The sequence below is a fragment of the Aythya fuligula genome, chromosome 2, assembly GCF_009819795.1.
Source record: "Aythya fuligula isolate bAytFul2 chromosome 2, bAytFul2.pri, whole genome shotgun sequence".
NCBI classification, from domain to species: Eukaryota; Metazoa; Chordata; class Aves; order Anseriformes; family Anatidae; genus Aythya; species Aythya fuligula.
This window is the reverse complement of record NC_045560.1, coordinates 150,666,448-150,688,216: the sequence shown is the minus strand read 5'-3', so window position 1 is coordinate 150,688,216 and position 21,769 is coordinate 150,666,448. Positions and strand designations below refer to the sequence as shown.

The 21,769-nt window shown below is 35.9% G+C and overlaps 1 protein-coding gene across 1 annotated transcript in view; it reads left to right on the top strand.

Moving 5' to 3' along the window:
- ADCY8 (adenylate cyclase 8) overlaps positions 1-20,979 on the top strand; it is a 122,393-nt gene extending 101,414 nt beyond the window's left edge. The window contains 6 exon segments of the mRNA XM_032182458.1: positions 1,410-1,491; positions 6,732-6,890; positions 10,721-10,867; positions 16,954-17,046; positions 19,214-19,328; positions 20,492-20,979. Of these exon segments, the coding sequence (XP_032038349.1) occupies positions 1,410-1,491; positions 6,732-6,890; positions 10,721-10,867; positions 16,954-17,046; positions 19,214-19,328; positions 20,492-20,979 (1,084 nt within the window).
- Positions 20,980-21,769: the final 790 nt, after the last annotated feature.

Genomic DNA, 21,769 nt, shown 5'->3' with positions numbered 1-21,769 from the left:
GTTAGAAAGAGGAGCTGAAGAGACAGTGGGAGGACAGAAGATCCACCACGATTTGCAGCTAGAGCTTCTCCAAGTGTTAAATAACTCTGAACCTAGAGTAGCAGTGATTTAGCTCATTCAGAAAAATACATCTTTAATCTGTAGTACTCGACCAGCTTGTACTGCTGCTTGTGCTTTATTTAAGTGCATGCCAGCAAAACCTGTAACTGAAGAGCTGCAAAAGCATAGAAAAGCATCCATTTGCACTGCAAGTAGTTCTCACAACAGCCATGTCTTTACACACAATAAGGCTTTGCACAAATATCTTTCCTTACTAGCTTCCTACAGTACCAAAATACTAATGGCTTGAGATGCAATTCCTTTTTCTAATCCTAGTTATGCTCTTATTATCTAATCATATAACACATAGTATATTCATGACAGAGCCCAGCAAATAAAACAAATGGCAGGAAGGAAATAATACTCTGACCAAGAGCATTAACTAGAAGTAGATATCATGGTCATTGTCTGATGATGTCATGATCATATTTTTTTTTCCACTAACTAAGCACAGCAAAGAAAATTTATGCTTGTGTGAAAATCTTCAGATTCAGAACAGTTTCTATTGCACATGGAAATAAAACTCTACAGGGACTTTACCACAGAGTAAAACACCCAAACTGCTTTTTCAGTTTTGACATCTTTTCACATAATTGTAATTCCTCTTTGTATCTGAAATCTACTTAAACTGTTCTGGGCTCTTTTCACCATATTTCATCACACTTTCTCCATTGCTCCACACACAGCATCTCTGATTCCATTCAGGAGAAAACACTTTCTTAATTCATCTTCTTTGTTTCCCTACTATCTACAAACATTTCCTTTATTTCCTGTCATAGGCAAAGAATTCTATGCTCTCCTCTTTGTGTCTCAGTAAAATCAATATAAGTATATTTAAATTTCAGCAACTGCCTTGGGGTCCATTTCTTATCTCAAGTCCCTTTTGTTGGACTTTTACTGTCACACTCTGGAAGTTTCCCTTTACTAGATCCAGCCTAAACCTTTCCCTATGCAGATACCACCTCCTATACATGGCAAGGGCTGTTGTGTTCATTGTTGTTTATAAAGCTCCCAGGAAAGTGGAATGACTGGCACACAGCTTACATATCACATTTGAAAGAGAAAGATCATCACCTTCTGTGTACTTACTGTAGGCTACAATTTATTTATTTAATACATTTGTTTCCAAACAGCAAGCACTCTAATTACACTCCTGTCCTCTTGAACTAATTATTTCTAAGTTAAATGTTCAAATGCAGAAGACTTTTTAATGAACAAGAAAAAGTACTAGGGAATTACAGAATGAAATTTCTGCATGATTATAACAAGCACTGACAAATCAATAACTGTATTTTATTTTATTTTTCCAGAACAGACTTCCTGGGTACAAAGGAGGCATCTTTACTACTGATGGCAATGTTCCTTTTAGCTGTATTTTATCATGGTCAACAGGTAATGCAAACATTTGCCTCAACCATTCCCTATATCACTTGCAATTGCAGGATGTGACAATAATTACTTTCAAAATACCAACTGCTTTTTTATCCACTTGAGCATATGACCTTTAACAATTTAATAAGCCATATGCAGAATCTGATTAAAGAAAGCCTACATCTGACACTGCCTAGCATTCTTAAAGAACATGTGCAATATTATATTCAGCAATAGACAAGTTATATTGTAGTTGTTGATAGAGGTTGAAGGAACAAATAGGATTTTGTTTATCTTAGGTATTTTTGCAATTCTAGTGTTATCTGACTACTTCAGTGTATTTGAGCAGGCATAAAACCAAAATGAAGAAAGGGAATAACAAATCAGTAAATAATAAAAATCCCTTGAAATGACTTAGTATGTTGATAGAAGAAAAACACTGCACTTGAGGAACTGAGGAAAATTTTAGGTTATAGAAGTCTAAGCACCAACACTGACTTTGGGTCATGGACCACTTCCAGGAATGCCTTCACCTAGACCATAGCAAGGACTTAGATGAGGATGATACTTGAGGAATCAAGAAACTACTGTATGAAAATAATAATCAACCAATACATTCACTAAAATACATCTAAAGCAGGGTGTTTTCTTTGCAGTGCTTCTCATTGACAATTTCTATGGCACTACATATCAAGCATGCTGACTTCAGGCAGTTTCTGTTCACATAAAGACGAACAGAACTACTACTTCAAAAGGAAGCATCAATGACAATTGCCCTTAGACATGGTCCTGCATGTTCAACTTGCTTAAAGATTTTCCCCTGAAGAGGATTAGGCTGATTAATACCAGCATTTGTAGATCCTAACTGGAGTGAGGCAATAAGAGAAGGCTAGGAAATTCTTAGCATAAGCAAAGATACAAATCTAAGGGTTGGCAATCTCCTAAAGCGAGAGTAAGCATTTAGAAAGAAACACTGATTAAGACAGAGTAAGAATTAAGACAGAATCCCAAGTAATGCTCTTCAGGATCAAAATCTGAGTGTACACATTTGTATTTTATGAAAAACTGATTAAGGGTATTTGAAACTGTTCTCCAGCCTGGAGGCCTATTGGCACAACACAGCCTTTTTCCAGTCTGTTAATCTTCCTTGTCCCATAAAACAGAGTGGATATACCCAAACTGCCCTTGGAAATGGTCCCTAATGTGTGCTTACCTCTGTACGTTCTCCCAAATGATTCATAGGGCTAATCTATCAGTTTAACAAAATCCAAAAACAGTGCCTGAGAACATTTTCTTGCACTGTTTTATTTACTTTTATAAAGTTAACATAAAAGTATCTGTAAAAATACAAACTATGATATATATATTAAAAGAATTATAAATTATAAAAAGAATTATAATAATCCAGAGCACATTAAAAAAGCCTCTTCAATAGTTTGAACTGATGGAGAATTCATTAAATCTGATAAAGCTGTCCTCCAGCACAGCTTTACTTCTTAAAAACTGCAGAATTAGAATCACTCAAGATATGCCTCATTCTAGGTGTTTTTGCAAAAGAGATTACTTTTGTAAAATCAAGCTCATGGGTATTTAATTTCCGAACAGCTCATTCTCTGCTATTCTTTATCCAGTGTGATTTAAAGTTAATCCCTATATTTGCAGATATACTTTTAAATTAGATTCTTATCAAGAAAAGGTTCTGTGAGTATGTCTAATCAAAGTCAGTGTCTTAAAATCTTACGTGTATTTCAACCAAGAAATAGAGACATTCTCTTGTGCTAAACCCGTAATTATATATAGTTCTATCACTGATTTATGACATCAAGCCAAATAGAATAATTCCTCATTAGAAAGCAAATTTCATCTAGAAACATATTCTTAAGATGAGTAGTACACATTTTACAACAGTATTTCTGCAAGCCAAAGTTGAAAAAATGTTCATTAAAGAAGTATTGTGGACAATTTTGACGTTGCACATTCTGTACTTAAAATGTGTTTATATACCACTTTAACATTTTAATGAGTTAAATATAACATATAACATCTTTCAAAATCTTATCAAAATACAATATCACATACAGTCTTCTCTCTTGGAAATGCATCTCTTGTGAAAAGACACAAAAATAAGTAACCTATTAAACCTGAGTGCAACCTACCACCATGGTTTTGAAAAAAAAATAAAAAATAAAAATAAAAAATTAACAAATGCAGAAGGAATAAAACTGCCCACAGAAGGCTCAGTCCTTCTCCTCCCTCTACTCCAATTAGACCTTATGAAGCAAAGGACAAAGACCATCTCTGGTTTCTTTTGGGTTGCAGATGGGTTCTCATGTAGGCAAATGTTGACCAGTTGCTCTTCCGCTTCTGGAGATCTTTCGTGCAAATGACAACTTGACTTTGACAGGGCAGGCAGAGACTGCTTTGTACACAATAACCTCTAAATGTAAGAGATATAGCTTTGCTCTCCAAAGCCTTGTGGGAAGGGAGGAAGAACTGACATTCCTACAAAGCAATCTATCTGCAAAAAACATGACCCCCTTAACCTTCTTTATGCTTGGGAAAACAAGGAAGAATGAGGAAATAGGAAGAGGAGTTTGTTACAGTTGAAAGAGAAGAAGAGAGGAAAATACATATCTAATTCTGATATTATGCTACAGGTCTCTTCATTAATCTTTCTATGCACAGATTTTAAATTAGTGAGTAAAGGCTCTTTGCTTTTTTTATTTGAAGTTAGGCAATTTTCAGTGGTTGAATGTGCCCTTTTGTTATGTAAACCCTTTCCTTTCTCATTCTTAAATGAAAAAATATTCTGTCTCTCAAACACTGATCCATACCTTGTCCTTTCCTTGCATATGGCAATTGTCTGGAGAAAGATTGGGTTGTTTAGAAATACAGGACATAGGAAATGCTAGGCTTGCTGTGTAATACACCTGTTCTATTCTCTTCACACAGTATTGAAATTAAGAGTGCATATGGGGGATATATGGCAGAACAAGAAAACTTGAACATTTCAAGATCAGACAGTTATAGTCATATATTTTTATTTCTGTTCTGTTCTCATATTTCTAAACCCAAAACTCTACACTATAATTTTGTTAGTTTTAGCAAGTATCAGAACTTAGCAGAACATCTTCCTAAAACTATTTTCAAACCTCATATATATGACATCCTTTTACCTCTGAACTATCAGTGTCATCTCAACCAGTGAAGATACAAGAAAAATATTTTCTGCTACAATAAGATTATAAATAACCAGAATGAAATTATCTAAAATATAAATATAAACTGTTGCTATTCTGAGTTAGGTTTAAAGATGTGAAAAAAAAATACCCCCAAAAAATACATTGCAGCCTTTTGAAAACCTTTCACTGTAGTGGTTTTAGATATCTGAAGCATCAAAGAACTTAGAATCCACTAGCAGCTCCTGCTCCAAGCCAATCTGTAAAATACTTTAAGGTCTTCTTGCAAAATTATAGTCAATGTTACCTTCACAGTCAGCTGGTAGAGATAAAAGTCAGATATGATCTTGTATGGGCTCTCTCTTTTAGCACAAAAGCAAGGCGAAAGAAAAGGAAACTACAAATGTCAGAAAAAAATGCCTTAAACATATATTTATTTTTCTGACACATTATTTATTTATTTATTGGGAGGAGGGGGGAGGAGGGTAGGGGAGTCAGTTAGATTAACAATCACAAGATGGAAGATCAAAATATGAAAATTAGAGGAGACTGTTTTTAAAGGTGGCAATAGCATTTAGAGAGAATGTAAATCACTACTAAAATGCATACAAGCTTTGAGAGATTATATCAAGTCAGACTCATTTTTAGTTTTTAGGAAGAAAAGCTTCCTCTAGTACAGCCAAACTGCAAGCCCCCTTGCAAGATGTTTTTGTATATTCTTCAAAACTGCCATTGGTCACTGCTAACAGTGAAAAACATGGACCAGATGAGTCACTAGCCAATGCCTGAACCCTGTCTTAGTTATTCCCGCCCACTGCAGGCTTCCCCTTGGTATGCGAGTTATATCAGAGCCGTGTCCTTATCCCAGCACCTGTTGGCAATCCATTTGATGTCTCTCCCAATTAGAAAATGCATTTATTTACTGATGCTATACAACCCTCTTCTGAGTATTTGATTATTATCTCTGTTTAAAGCATCTCAAGTCTCAAAAATATTTCTCTTTCAGTTTGCATCAGAGAGAGATATATTTCCATCAGGTTGAAGCTTAATAAATCAGCTTTTGTACAGGCTTTGTGCAAGCTAGAGTATCACCTGCCTTCAAATCTGAAAGCTCTCCTTCAGTGCCATGAACTCAAAAGTTCTGGCAGTTGTGGTCTTGTCCATGTGCCCCTCAGGCAAAAAATGTGATGTTTCTGCATGTTCTCCAGCTAGCAGACAGCTGCCATTTTTATATATACAAATATACATGTATAAATATGCAACAAATATATATATATATTCATATATAAACTGTGCTGTTCAGGAATATTAGTTTTGTTCTACGTACGTGCAGCACTGAAAGTCATCTAATTTGGTTAGACAGTATCAGGCACTGCCACTGTTCGTGTTTGAAATTCTTACTGTGCAGACCCTGGATCCCCAGTACAACAAGGAATGAGTATTCAAGGAAATGCCAATAGCATATCTTTCACTATCTTTTTAAAAAATTAAAAGACATACAAGTGCATGTCCCCACAACAGAAATATCTCATTTTGGTGCCACAGACTTGAAAGTCCTCCTTGACACTGTGTTGGACTTTTGGATTTAGTTTTGCTCAAAGATGCTCATCTCTAAGAAGTAAAACATGTTACTTTGAAAAGTATTTGGGATCATATATGTTATTTCCTCATGAAACCCTGTTCATTATATATATATATATATATATATATGAAAAGGAGAACATATTTATTCCATACAAATATCTTCTAATTACTAATCTCCTGTCTGATACCATTATGTTTTTATTTAAATAATAGAAAGGTGTTTAAAAGGAAAATAACTTTCTGAAAATTTCTAGTCACTAACCATAACAGTAATGACAAATATTGTTAGTCCCAATATTTCTCTGAGAAACCCACAATACACAAGGCAAATAAAGGATATTCTTTCTGGCAATGAAATCAAATTCTTTCTGAGTCAAACATCTTCAGCAATGTTGAAGAAATTACATGGCAAGAGCAGCCTTCCAGGATGACAATACAACAGCTACTCTTATCTTGTTGGGTTTTATTTTTGCACTTCTTTTCTTTCGGAAATTACAGCTTGAATATACAGCAAGGCTGGATTTTCTCTGGCGTGTTCAAGCAAAAGAAGAAATCAATGAAATGAAGGAGTTAAGGGAGCACAATGAAAATATGCTACGGAATATTTTACCCAGTCACGTTGCCCGTCACTTCCTGGAGAAGGATCGGGATAATGAAGTAGGTATCAATTTTACCTCTGAAAATTTCATTTAATTATCAAAAGAAAAACAGACCTTTTCAGGAATTGTTTTTACACTATTCTCAATAGTACTCAGTACAAAAATACTGCCTGTATTTGGCATCTGGTCCGTATTTTAAAAATAAATGAATAAACAGTGAATTAAAAAAAAAATCATGTTTTAATGTTAGGGAAATTGGGAAATTACTATTCTCTGTGTTCTGCACGTCTAGGTCTGCATATGGACTGCTGTTTCCAGCTTTAGGGTCCCCCGTATGAGATACATAAACCTAGCAGAACAATTTCAGTTTAGGGCCACTAATATTATTAGTATTTTCAGACACCACGACATATGACAACAGGCTAAGAGAACTGTGTTTGTTCAGCCTTAAGAGGAAAAGGATGAAGGGTAATCTTATTGTTGTCTTCAACTACCTACTGGTTGGTTATAGAAAAGACAAACACAAACCCTTCTCAGATGAAGGACAAGATCCAATGGACACAAGTTGCAGGATGAAAAATCCCATTTAGATGAAAGAAAATTTTTGTCCAGGGATCTGGTCAGATATTTCATCAAAGCCTCACAGAGGATGTAAAATCTTCAGCTTTTCAGTTTGGCAAAGGCCATGACAAACTTGACCAAATTGTTCCTGCTTCTAATGGAACCTTCCAAAGGTCCCTCACAACTTTTGAGTCTATGAAAATCAAATATTCCTAAAAAAGTTACAGATATTTAACAAAATACATGTGAAAATTTAAGATAGCCCAGTATTGCAGAAGTATTATTACAGCCTTGCCAATTGTTATGCAAGAAATCTGTTCAACAGGCAGCAGTAGACCCAAGCCTCTTGCATCTCCAGTCCTAAGAGAACATCTTTGCCATTTCATATTGCTTTGCTTTGAATTGCCTTCTCTGTGCAATTAACAAAGCACCCATTTCAGAAACACAGTTTGTAGCTTTGTTTCTAAAGCATATTTGCAATACACGTAGAAAAGCTTTATAAGTGTAAGCTAGTTGTGCTGAAGGTCTGTCAGATTGAGGGAAAAGTGGTAAAAAGTCTGCTGGTGGTGGAGTTTCTGCGTATTCCTAAAACAGAATTTGGAGAGGGATTGCTGAAGAGATAGAAGAAAGATCAGCATTTGATTCTGAAAACAGCAGGAAATCACTTAATCCTTATCTGAAATAAGGCAAATGCATATTTTAATATTATCTGTGAATAAAGACCATTGTATTATAAAATTGGGATTTTCTCATTTAATGTTGGAATTATACTTAACAATGAAGACATAACAAATGCTTCAAAATTAAAGTTGCCAACTCTGACATACCCAGATTCATTGTGTAGTAAAATGGATTCAGGTCTCCCTCTTTCTGATTCTACATTTTGAAAATAGATGTAGGCAGCCAAATTACACTACACAATGCGGAATCATTGTGCTCTGAATATGTGATTTCAAATAACACCAAGGGAAAGGTGACATAGTGAGAACCTGCAAGGGAAGGAACTATAGGAATCATCTTATTGAGGAATACCCACTCTGTGGGTATTAAGTGGTCATAAAAACACCACATTTGCACATGAGAAAATGTATGTGCGAAACCTGGCTAAAATACTTCATTGCAAATAGAACGGACCTGATACCAACCATGAGAGTGTTTTGTCATGTCTCCATTATGGATTCTCAGGGAATATGTGTCCTCTCTTACTACACATCAATTCACATACACTCACATGTATAATAAACTTCAGAAGCAAACAGATGCCCCACAGATCATTGCTGATGCTTCAATAATTTGCCATTGAATTCGGTGCCACCAGTTTTGCATTTTGTAAGACAATTTCCCAGATTGACTATACTTGTGGATGATTTATGTGTGAGTTGGCTGGCTGTAACATCTACTACATTTTAGTACAATCAATTCTGCTATTCAAATCTGGCCATTAAGTTAATTTCTCTGCTCTCAAAACATGAATTCCCTGTAATGTATACTGTAAGCATTTTCTCATGGATATATTATTTTTGTCTTGATGCTTCTTACCAAAAATAGAAAAAACTAACAGCTGAAGGCTGAGCCAATTGTTTTCTATCTTCAAAATCTGAGGAAAGTATATGTCTGATTGCATATGTGCTTCAAGTGCATATTGTCTTTTTTTCCATAAGGCTCAACGAACTAGTGTGTATTACTTTTTTTCTATATCTGTGAAAGAAAACAGAAATATCCTTAGAATATGACTTCCATGACCCTGTAGATGTTCTTCAGTGGAGGAAAGTGTAAGGGTAAAATGGTAATCAATCTCTCTCTCTCTCTCTTTTTTTTTTTCTTTTTTTTTTTTTTTTATCCTGAATAAGAGGTTGGCAGTGCACTTGGAAACTAGTAGAATTTTTCTATTTTCTCTGGAGGACACATTACTAAAAAGTCTAGATAAGCAGTAGCATTAAAAGCATACCAAAGTGCAGGGCAGGGGTTCAAGATGCTTTTATAGGGAGAAGCAGAATGATGGAGCATAGGAGCCTGAGGTGTTCACATTAAGTGTATGGGGTCCAGTCCTTTTATAATGAGGGTAAAGTGGTAACGTTTCCTAAAGCACACTAGTAAAAGCATTGAGAAGCAACTGCTCAATGCCAGAATATCAAGGGAAGTCCCAGGACAGAAACAAAAGAAGTACCCAGACATTGGGCTACATTATGCCAGTTTTTGACCTTGCACTGCCAGGACACAGGAAGACCCAATGGTTGGAAGTTGAAATTAAAAAAAAAAAAAAAAAAAAAAAAAAAAAAGGAGAAAAAAAGAGAGAGAGAGAATGTGTGTTGTTGTGGTATGTTATCCACTAGGAAAGCATACCAGGAACTGTGGAGATTCCTTGGCATTTTTTTTTTTTCCTAAAAATAAAAATAATTTGTTTGGTCTCAAAGAACTGACTGTATTTCACATGTATTTTCACAAGAACAAATACATATATAAATTGTCCATTCAATACCAGAGTGAAATCTATATGTACCATAAGTGAACGTTTATGCCAGGGGACACTTTATCATTATAGCCTCCTAGGTCTGGTCCCTTATAGACTACTTTCTATCCCCAGTAACTCTGTTATAACCCTCGCTTCTGTTTCTCCCTTCTTCCAAACCTTAATAACAGGAACCTCTCCAAGAGCCAGGCAACCAGATGGCTCCATAGTCACCTTAAGAGAACCACAGGTAGAACCACAGGAGAATCAAAGAGTAGACAAATTTATAAAGACTTCTAAAGTATAAATTATCCACTTGAAAATGAGGTAATTAATAGAATCTTTTCAAAGAATTCATATTAAACATTTAAAATGACACCACCTGGTCCCTGTTATCCTTGTTAATCTACTAATCTAGAAATATATTGATAGCTCCAAACATGTAAGACAGACTTAAACATCTTAAAAATAATAAATATTAGGTTCCTTTTACTTCCCTAACAGTGTTTGATTCTCTGTTACCTATACATGCAAATTAATTCCTCATTCTTTCAAGTGATTCCTCATATAAATTCATATTAATTCAGAAATTCTACTTTTTTATTTTTTTTAGTTTTTCTGGTGTAGTCTCCTGACCTCAGAAGCAGTAAGAGAGGTTTTCTAATAAAGGTCAAACCTTGCATAAAATCCATAATAAAAATATGAAAGCTGTTAGCCTGCTCCTGTTGAACCTGGCTAGTCAATTACACAATATACTAATGGTAACCTCAGTTATTAAGGTACTATTCATGGAAAAAATAAACATATTTTAATTGCTGACAAGGACTTTCTCTTCTCTATATTCCCATTCCAACTTGTTTTTTTCAATGTTCTTTTAGGAATTGTACTCTCAGTCTTATGATGCTGTTGGTGTGATGTTTGCTTCTATTCCTGGATTTGCTGACTTCTATTCCCAGACTGAGATGAATAACCAAGGAGTAGAATGTCTGCGCTTGCTGAATGAGATCATTGCAGACTTTGATGAGGTAATACCAGCAATTAGAGAAAATCTGGTAGTGCTTAGGTGATGAGTTCCCTAACACCAAATACTTCATCCTAAATTATCAAATTTACTATTTTTCTTCCAATAATTTTCTGATTTTTTTTTTAACTTTAATTGCTATTACAATTGTCTATTTTGCATTTTAATTTCAATTTGCCAAACTTTGGTCTGAATGACTAGTGAAACTGAAATCAATAGTTACTTGAATATAAAGGTACGCAGTTAAAACTAGTCTGCTCCAGCATACCTAGAAGTAGAACATGCCTTTATTCTGCAGAAGAAAGGGTGAGAAAATTTACAGCAGTTCTGGGAAATAATGATCTAAATAATGGTATTTATAAAGGTATTATTTTGAAGGCAATGAGTGAATGGACTTGGTAAACATTAAAGGTTTTAAAAACAGTGTCAAGTTAAATGTGAAGCACACATCTTTTAATCTTTTGTTGGGTAAAGAATGAAAGGTGGTGGCATTGTTACTGATGTCACTTGTCTGGTCAAGTAAGTAATACATTGGTTAAGCTGCTTGCTTTGTTAAGGAATTCAGAGGTGGAGAGGAAAAGAAGTGTGGAAAGGACATAAAAAGAAAGAAGTATTTATATAGGTATCCTGTCCTGTTCAAGAAGGTTAACAAGTGAGATTGGATCTATGTTCTGGACTGGAATATTCCATATGGGAAAGAGAATTACAGATAAAATGGGAAAAACACATTCTTTTTAGAATTTTTCTGAGAAACACAAAATTGGCACTAACCTGGACTGCAGGGGATTGGGCATATGTATAGCAAGTAATCTTTGAGGAACAGTAAAAAATCCTAGCCTAGAATCTCATGTTCTGTTTATCTCTGTTTATCCAAAAAAATTTTTTTTTAATTCTTTTCTGTATTGTGGTAGAGTATCAAGTGGGGAAGTGAAGAGTGTCTTGTCAGGTTGATATTGACACATTCCAAGAAAGCAGAAGGAATGAGTTAATTCCTTCAAAATGATCTGGATCTAGATTTTACATCCCACATGAGTGATGTAACCATAGAACAATTTTCTTAAACAGAATAGGGAAAAGCTCTACTTAGGTAGTGCTTTGCAAAAATGAGAACAGCTTCTACCACTGTTTGTTTCTTTTTATTGTTTTGACTCTCAACTCAAAAGGCTTTATCAGAATACAAATTCTTAAATGTGAGTTTTTGAGAGATGACGAGAAGGGATACCAGGATTCTGTCTATAGATTAAGCATACAGATTATTTTTTTTTTCTTAATTAATATCTCAGTCCTACTTTAAGTACCGATCTCCCTTTGAGGAGCCAGTCTAAGGGGTTTTGTTTGTTTGTTTTGTTTTGCTTTGCTTTGAACTACAGACATCTCCAAGGGCTCCAGAGGAAGCTACTGGAGAAAAAGATGAACACTAGGAGACTTCATAGAGTGGTAGCTCATGAAAGCTGGATGAGGGTCAAATGTACCAAATTGTGAGACACAATGAAATTGAGGGTTAATTTGTACAGCTGAGCAAATACTAAAATTGACAGCAGGAAATAGAAGAATTCACAGATGCATCCCTGTGCATTTCAGTAGAAAACTAACTTCCTCTCCTATGAGAAGATCTCTGTCACCTGTTAAACTCCTGATCTGCTTTCCTTATAGGTATAAATATCTCATTCTTATCTCTGAGATCTTGCACAGCTGTCAGCTTGCTTCATGATTAATAGTTTTGTTTTTCTTTCCAGATCTGATTAAAATGATTATGGCTCAAACTTAATGCAAAGCCTATTGCTATGAATTAATTTAAGATATCTTTTCATGCATGTTCATATAATCTTCACGGCAAAATTTCATTGCTGCTGAGGTGATTACTGAAGACAACATTTTCATCAAAAACCTTAATGTGATAGTGCATTCAGGTCCCCAACACCTGTTCTGTAATTAATAAAGGACCTAATTAGGGACTGAATTATGTCCCAGACACGTTTAGTTGAATAATAGATATGTTCTTCGTATGAGTAGTAAATGAAATTATGTGATCCCCTGCTGACAGCTAACCTATTTCCAGTGTAGTCATGCCATTAGTTTACTCTGTCTAAGCAGTCTGGAAGGTGACAGAACCACTGCGAAGAGAGCAATCCTAGACATGGAAATGGAACCAGAAGTCATTTCAGGTCCAGTGTTTCAGGGGCAGTAATGTTTCCACGTAACTATAGACTGACATTATATGATGTCATTGTGCCTTTCTTTTCATGATGTTTCTTACCAAGATTATCTGTCTCAACACAGGCCTGGAAACAAAATGCAGATGTGCAGCTTGAAAGCAGAGGAGATATATGGAAGAACATATGTCCTTCATGGATTAATATTGTTCCTCAGCTTCATGTGAATAACTCTGCAGGGACAGCTGGATGTACAATTCTTAGGACAGGAAGACGTATGGGACTGGCAGGTCCCATACACACCATCAGAAAACTCATACTATCCTAGAGAAATCTGTTGGATGTTTTACCAGGAAGCATGCTCTAAATAACACTAGATATCTATGTTTAGACAAGTGAATTGAGTTCCTAATCTCAAATTAGATTCTACACTGTGAATCCCCACCTTACCTTTTACAGGTAACAGTAATAGGGATGTTGTATCCATAGTGCTAGGAATATATTTCTGAATGAAAGCAGTAGTAAAAATTGACCTGGTCTGAAAAATGTGATAGGGTGGTTTATTTTCACTTCATTTTAGAGGCATTTATTTGTTACAATAAAACACAAAGCTTACTGTCCGGATCTATTTTGTTTTGCACTTAGTGGAACTGTGTTAGGGAGTCAAAAATATTCAAACAAAAAGTAGTGAACAGTGGCCTTACAATATGTGCCACCAGCAGCTGGGCAGGGTAGGAGTCCCCAGACAACTCAGGATGTGACTGACTCTTTCTTAGGGAGTCTGGGAAACCTGGTCCAAAAGTCAGTATTGGGGAGCAGGTGACTAAGTCTTCTCAAAGCACAGTCATCACTTAGGATTTTTTTTCCCTGAAGGCCCACAAATTTGTTGATTTCTAGCTTGTCCAGGCATCTTGTTGATTGAGGCAGAATGGGAGATGTTTCAGGAGATATTGGGTTCTGGACTGACAAAAGGACACTTTTTTTTTTTTTTTTTTTTTTTTTTTTACACATAGCATCATTACATGATACAGTTATTTCCTATTTTGTACCCAGGCCCAGAGGTACTGAAAGGAATATTTCACACTTAAACAAACATGAACATTACAAATCTGTTTTTATAATTACTCTTTGTTATAATTACTCATAAGTGTCTGAAATCTTAAGACACAAACAGGGCTAAACTCCCATTCTTAGAAATGTTGTTATCAAAAATTAATACCAGAACATTTCTCCTGAAAATTCTGAGTCTTGACAGACTTTTTTTTCTGTAAAGTAATAGTCTTTCTAGTCATTTAATCCATCATTTGTGTATCTTAGTGATGGTACAGTTGGGACTTGTTCTTTAATAAGAGTTTACTAGTTCATAGGTTCTTTTTCCCTCTTTCCCTCCTTTTTCCTTTATCCTGCAGTGATTTGCACGGTGTTTATAAAAGCAGATTCTAATATACTATGTTGTCACAAACATGTTTTTTGGCAGCCTGCAGGATCCTGCTTTCAGACTTTGCTGATTACTTTACAGTTGTGTGGCATGTCCTGAAGCATTCCTTTTCTACTACTTTGTACATGTTCTACTGCAATCATATACCACAGGGTCTGACCTTAGCTGTACATGAACTGAATGATTAAGCTTCAGTTTCTTTTCAGATACCAACCACATTACAGTGATTGAAAATGTTTCCTGGACTATCTTGGTAAATTAGCAAGCCTACTTAAAGTCCTGTAACAAATAGCTGTTGCCTTAAGACTGAGTGGGAATACCTTTTCCCAATAACAAATTCCATCATCCTGTCATACTGTGAAGAAAGTAATGGGTAAATAAACCATTATTTGAAGAAGGAAAGATGTTTAATAAACAAGATAAAGCAAGAAAAAAAAATAGAGATTTATAAATAATAATGAATGAGAAGAAAGAAAATAAGTTTATTTCTTTTAAATTTCCTGAGAGACAAGAATTTTTTTCTTCCTTAAAATAATCATTTTAGATATTCATCATGCATTTTATGTTACTGTGCTCTCTGCTGTTGTTTCCAGTGAGCATGTGAAATGAAAACATAGTCTGTTTTTAATCAAGACCATTTTCTCTCCTTGCCCACACACCTGGTGCTCTCAGGCTGCTCACAAAAGCATAGAAAAGAGAAACATTACTTTTTTTTTAAGAGAGCAGTTGGAAGAGCTGCCCATGTAGGAGAGAAATGCAGATAATGGGCTTTTCTGGCAGTTTAAAGAAAATGAGAAGCGGGTCAAGTTTTTGGACTTTCCTGACTTGGAAGGGAGCCATTAACCATATGGCTGTGTGTCCCCTGCGCGATGCTGTGCGGCCTCCCATTAGAGACAGATGGTGTTGTATCTGTACATGAACGGCAGCGCTTCCAAGCCCCTAACACTGTGGCTGACGTATGCAGTGGTTACTTCAATCGCCAGGGATATTTCATGTTATGCCTTTGGTATGCTTTTCCCTTTGAATGAAATAATCCCTTTAGTTTTTAATTGACAGGAAACTCAAACCCACAAGATGGAAAAAGAATGCATGATGCTGTATAAAAGAAAGGGGAAAACTTCATTATTTTTTTGCCTCTCCAGATATTTTATTATTATTATTATTATTATTATTATTATTATTATTATTATTATTATTATTTACATTTAAATCCCAACTTAAGAACTGAAAGTTTCAAATTCATTGCCTAGTGGTTTGGTTGTTGGCTTTTGTTTGTTCATTTGTTTGTTTTGGTGGTGGTAATGGTTTTGGCTGTTGTTTTCCAGGACTGCCTAACCATACTGATGCTTGAATTTATTAGATACTACATCGCATATCTTGGAGTTTCCTAGAGTATTTTGGTGTTACCTTCAGTAATACACATATTTAAAGCCTGTGATGAGGTGACGTGTCCACTTTCCACATAAAGCTCTGCTGTCTTTGGTAGAGTTCACAACCTGAAATCTGCGTAGGTCTCTCAGGCTCTGATCCCAACTTAATGCAAAGTCTTTGTTTAAGTCTTTATTACTGTGAAGATGGGCTTGAAATACGGACCAGATTTACATTCCCACTCTACCCAGTGCTTTAGTTGGCAGACAATATTTATTCTTTCTCTTCCGGATTCTTAATCTGGCTAGTTTTTTTTATTATTATTATTATTTGCTTTTATCTATCTATTTATTTATTTATTGTTATTACTCCTTCTTAGCATCAACACAGATGTTTACTAATTCCTCTTGGTTCCCTGATTATTATTTTTATTTATTTATTTATTTATTTATTTTGTAGAAGAGGTAAATACATAACAAAAGTGCAGATGGAACAACCAATGGACATGCCGGCATCAGGCATGGTAGAAAATACGGGGAAACATGCCATGCGTGAGGACTTGATCTCTCATAGAAATTCTTTGGAGGCATCTACCTCTATCCACTGACTGTGTAACATGGTTAAATGGTTAATTGGTTGAATTCCCTTTAATTCTGGCCTCATCACCTGAAGCGTTGCCATAAGAGCACTTAATTTAAGCAAACTGAATTCTTCCCAAAGAGATTTAGGAATACTTTAATGTGATTGCATGTTCTTATATACAAGCACACATACACAAAGAGTTTGTCTTCATTACTTTTCTGTGATTATAACTCAGCAAATGTGGGATTCATCTGCATTTTTGTTAGGCTGGAATATGCATGTCTTGTATTATCCATTCCAAAATGTACCAAACAGCTTTACAGAGCACAGCAGGCTTTAGCTTGAATGCACTCTGTAAATAAATGATGTTGCAAAGAGCCACAGCTCAATGTGTCCCAGAACATGGAGCAAACTGTGCCATGAGGGGAAGAAAGCATGAACACAAAGATTCATTTCCATATCTGTACAAGCATTTTGCAATAAAAATTACACATTCTTTGTTTGTTTTTGTTTGTTTGTTTGTTTTTGTTTGGTTTACATGTGTATTAGTTACTAGGTGAAGAGAGATTTCAAGATATTGAAAAAATTAAAACAATTGGCAGCACGTACATGGCCGTGTCAGGATTGTCACCTGAAAAACAGGTAAGAGAATAGTCTACTTTAAGAAGCAAAGCCTTTTGGTGTGATCACACCATTCATATTAGAAAATATTAGTGTTATCTTTTTGATGTTCATAGAGCTGTGTATGCTAAAAGAAAATAGACATTTGGGGCTTCTGGCAGACAACAGTTGCACTTCTTGATGAATTGAAATGCCATCTTGTACTCTGAACAAGAACCATATGGATTCTATCTTCAAATTTGAGTTTATCAGAGAGAAAAAAAATCTCCTTTCAATCACACTGATGTGAATCTAGAGCAGGTCTATCTATATCTTCGGACATATTCTAAAGTTACCACTGTAACTCAGAGCAGAATCTGACTGGAAGTTTGCAATAATGTTTGAAAAGAAAGGATCTGTTCACTAGCAGCATGCTTATGTAAGTGCAAGGCTTCATTTAAACATTTATTACAAGGACATAGCTGTGTATTTTTAGACAGAATGATAATCTATACATCAAAATAAAGCTGACATGTCAGAGCATTATAAAACAAGAAGTCTGCACATTGCCCCCACCTACAGAGGTGCAAACCAACCTGTGCAAAAAAATTAGCCACAGAAGACACATACACTGTCATAGCCATGAACTTCAGATGAGCCAGATGAGAGAAATCCATTCATTGCTACATGCAATAATATGCCTGAAAATTGGGTCTCCAAAGGAATAAAATGAGTTTCTAAAATACATCCAGCAAGAAGTTGGCTGCTGTTGAAGTCTGTCTTGCTTGGCAACCAGTGCCTCCCCACAAGGAAGAACACCACAGAAGAGGGGTGTGCTGCCCCAGATCAACAGGAGAGTGGGAATCAGATCTGCCTACATTGATTGCAACTGCCAAGAAAACAGCAACCAGATTAGACTGAGCTTTATAAACTAGAAAATTTCCATTGTTTGTTTAGAATACATTATAAAACATGTGGAGTGTAACTAGCTGAGCATCTCCCACCTACAGAGTAACAAGTGATGCTGACAGCTAGAAATCCACAAAACTAGGCATGCATAAGGCTTTTTTTGTTTTTTTTTGTTTCAGTTTAAATTGCTTCTGTGCAGAGATGAGCAAAGAACTGAACATCAGACACACAGCTCCTAATTCCTTAGGCTTGATGAGGGTAAAAATTCAAAATGAGAAAATCTTCACTGCATTTCCAATGATTAATTCATCCTTTTTTAAACAATAAAAACCTAATGAAATTTATATCTATGTTTTAAATATACTTATCTACATACATATATATGTATGTGACTGCATCAATATCTAAGAGGTGAGGGTTACTGAGGGAAGATGACATGCCCTGAACTGAATAAAGCTGAGGACATGGAATGTAAACAGAAGAGGGTGAAGCTAGGGAGATTCTTATGATCTGGCTTAAATACTGAGGATGATCAAAATGTCAGAGGGCTGCACTGTGTGATCCAAGGTGGTGCTTGCAATGCTTCATTCCTATGGAAATTTTTTTAATGAAAGAATTACTCAGCTTCAGAATAGATGAGGTGACATCATAAAATTATCAGGCCAATCTCAATCCTCTTTATACTTCTTTTCTCAGCATTAGATGGATTTCAATATGCATTGTTAATTCCCACTTTTGCCTTTTGGATTATTGGTAGGAAATTGATTTCTCTGGTACTTCATAGAATCATAGGAAGGTTTGGGTTGGAAGGGTCCATAAAGATCACTGAGTTCCAACCCCCCTGTCCTGGGCAGGGACATCTCCTACCAGACCAAGCTGCCCAAAGCCCCATCCAGCCTGGTCGTGAACACCTCCAGGGGTGGGGCATCCACAGCTTCTCTGGGCAACCTGTTCCAGTGCCTCACCACTCTCTGAAAGAAGAATTTCTTTCTAACATCCAATCTAAATATACACTTCTGGTTTAACATCATTCCTCTTTGTCTTATCACTATCTGTCCATATAAAAAAACATGTACTTCACAGTGAGCTTTCTTGTATCCAGGTACACAAGTGTTGTAATATAAGTGAGAAGCATTAATTTAACTTTAATAATACCCTATCTGCCTTTGATCTAGCACATTTAGACTGTTCTTACAGATTCCAAATCTGTAAGATACTTTGCATTTGGTGGGGATGGGTGGGAGCTGTTCTGACAGGCAAATGCAAAACATTTCTAATGTTGTTTTTAATGATTCCTCAGCAATGTGAAGACAAATGGGGGCATTTGTGTGCTCTGGCTGACTTCTCCATAGCTTTGAATGAAAGTATACAGGAGATCAACAAGCATTCTTTTAACAACTTTGAGCTTCGCATTGGTAAGCATAGTACAAGCGTGAAAATTAAAACGTGGTTTAAATTAAAAAGGGGAACAGTAGCTTACCCTAAACTCTGTGCACAGTTTTTGTGCACAAAGCCTTTTGGCTTTGCACAAAATCTTAATTCCAGTTCTAACCTGATCCGTCCCCGTGGCAGCATCTCTAAACTGCTGCTAGGGGTAAACTGTTATCCTGGATGAAATCAATAGGGTGGGATGACCTGAACGTATGCAACATAGCAGGAACAAATCAGATGACTATTTATGCTGACTGGATCACTGGCAAAAACCAACTCCACTCAGAAGAAACATGTCCTTTACAGACAATCTTACCATTAGAAAAGCTGAAGTGTATTCATTAATCACAGCATGGAGGGTGGCATCATCACTGTTTGTGCCAACTCTTTCTAACAGTTTTGAACCATGAAAAACTCCAGCTCCCAGGATTTTTCAGGGAACATTCATCTATGTCCAGTAAATGTGGATCACTTGCAAAGATTTTATTGATCATGAATGCAACTGTATTTGGAGACCATGTCTATAAAGAATTTATACATATGTATGTATTTGCGTATATAGTCTTTTAAGAAAATCTAAAAATGTAATATCTTTTTCCCAAAGTTGCCTTTCATTACCAGAAAACTTATTCTTAAAACTCCATTTTAGGGGGAAAAAAAAACTCATTTTTATATTATTTCTTGCAAAATTTATGCAGCAATATCATAAGATATAGTCTTCCAATAACTTCATAGGAATACTTTAGTATTTTCACTTCATGGAACATGCATATAAGGATGTCATTTCTGGATTGCATAGCACTGACAGGGTTGCCTTCAACAAGTGCAGGGCCAGAAAGATCTTTCCTACTACTTAAGAATAATTTTGCAGGAATTTTGGCAATAGTACATGGAATACAGATGACATGTAAGTACTGCAGTTCCACTGTGATGGATGCCCTGTCAAATAGTTCTGAGGATATAACTTTTGTTCTCTACTTTTCCTGAACTTTTTTTCTTACTTTCTTTTTATATGCACCTTTTCTTAAACTTAAAGATAAGCTTATGTGAACCAGCTTTCATACAGTACTGAAGGGCAAATATGGTTTTTGGTCATTTTCATCTGAATGGATGTTCTTTTTCTCCCTCTCTCTCTTTTTTGTAATAGGGATTAGCCATGGCTCTGTCGTAGCAGGAGTTATCGGTGCTAAGAAACCGCAATATGATATCTGGGGCAAAACAGTTAATTTAGCAAGTCGAATGGACAGCACAGGAGTTAGTGACAGAATACAAGTGCCTGAAGAAACGTATCTGATCCTGAAGGACCGAGGATTTGCCTTCGACTACCGAGGAGAGATTTATGTCAAAGGTATCAGTGAACAGGAAGGAAAAATCAAAACATATTTTCTTCTAGGAAGAGTTCAACCAAATCCTTTAATCTTACAACCAAGAAAACTGACTGGACAGTATTCATTAGCAGCTGTTGTATTAGGACTTGTACAGTCTCTTAACAGGCAAAAACAGAAGCAAATCCTTAATGAGAACAATAATTCTGGAATCATAAAGGGACATTATAACCGGAGGACTTTGCTCACTCCCGGTGGATCTGAGGCAGCAGCCCAGGCAGAGGGGGCTGACAAAACTGAATTGCCATAATCAACATTTTGTTTGTGTTCTTTTTTTTCTTTTTTTTTTTTTGTATTTCTTTTATATATAAAAATAAATATACAAATAAAAAAGGTTTAATTTTTTTTAGAATAAGCGTGATTATTTTCTGGTGTGACATTTTTATGAGATTCCAGTTCATCCATTTTTACAAATGCTGCCAGTATCTCTCTCCATTTACTATTATTCACCTCTGAATGTCCAGCCACAGGAGCTGTAGGCCTCTGCTCAGCTGTGCTGGTTACCCACAAAAAAAAAGGTCAAGAATAAATCCCTGACTTAGGGGGATTTAAAACATAAATTATATAGGCAGTTAATCTTGGGAAAATAACATGCTTGCCTTGTGGAAGCAAAGACAAAAGGAGATTGAGTAGGTTCTTCTCACTTTTAGTTGTCTTCAAGTAGAGTGATATCCATCCAAATTAGTTGTCTGGTCTCCATAACAACAACTGAAAAGCTAGTCAATATAGCCAATAGATTGATGTGTGTTACCTGCCCAGATGTGAGGCTGTGGGACATAGAAGAGAGAGATTTTACCCCAGACCCACTGACTCCATTGACTGGCTGTGGGTTGTTAACAGAGATTGAAGTGTCTTGCACACAAGGCTGCACTGCAGTCAGTATTGCATGTCGTTACCCACCTGAGCTCTAGCACCCACTCCAGGAAGTCAAGGCTCTCCTGTGGGCACTGTGCTATATCTGTCAGTACCATCTGAAGGGTTCAAATGTACTAAGATATCGTGAATGACATAAGACATAAATGGACTTGTCTGGAGTCTAC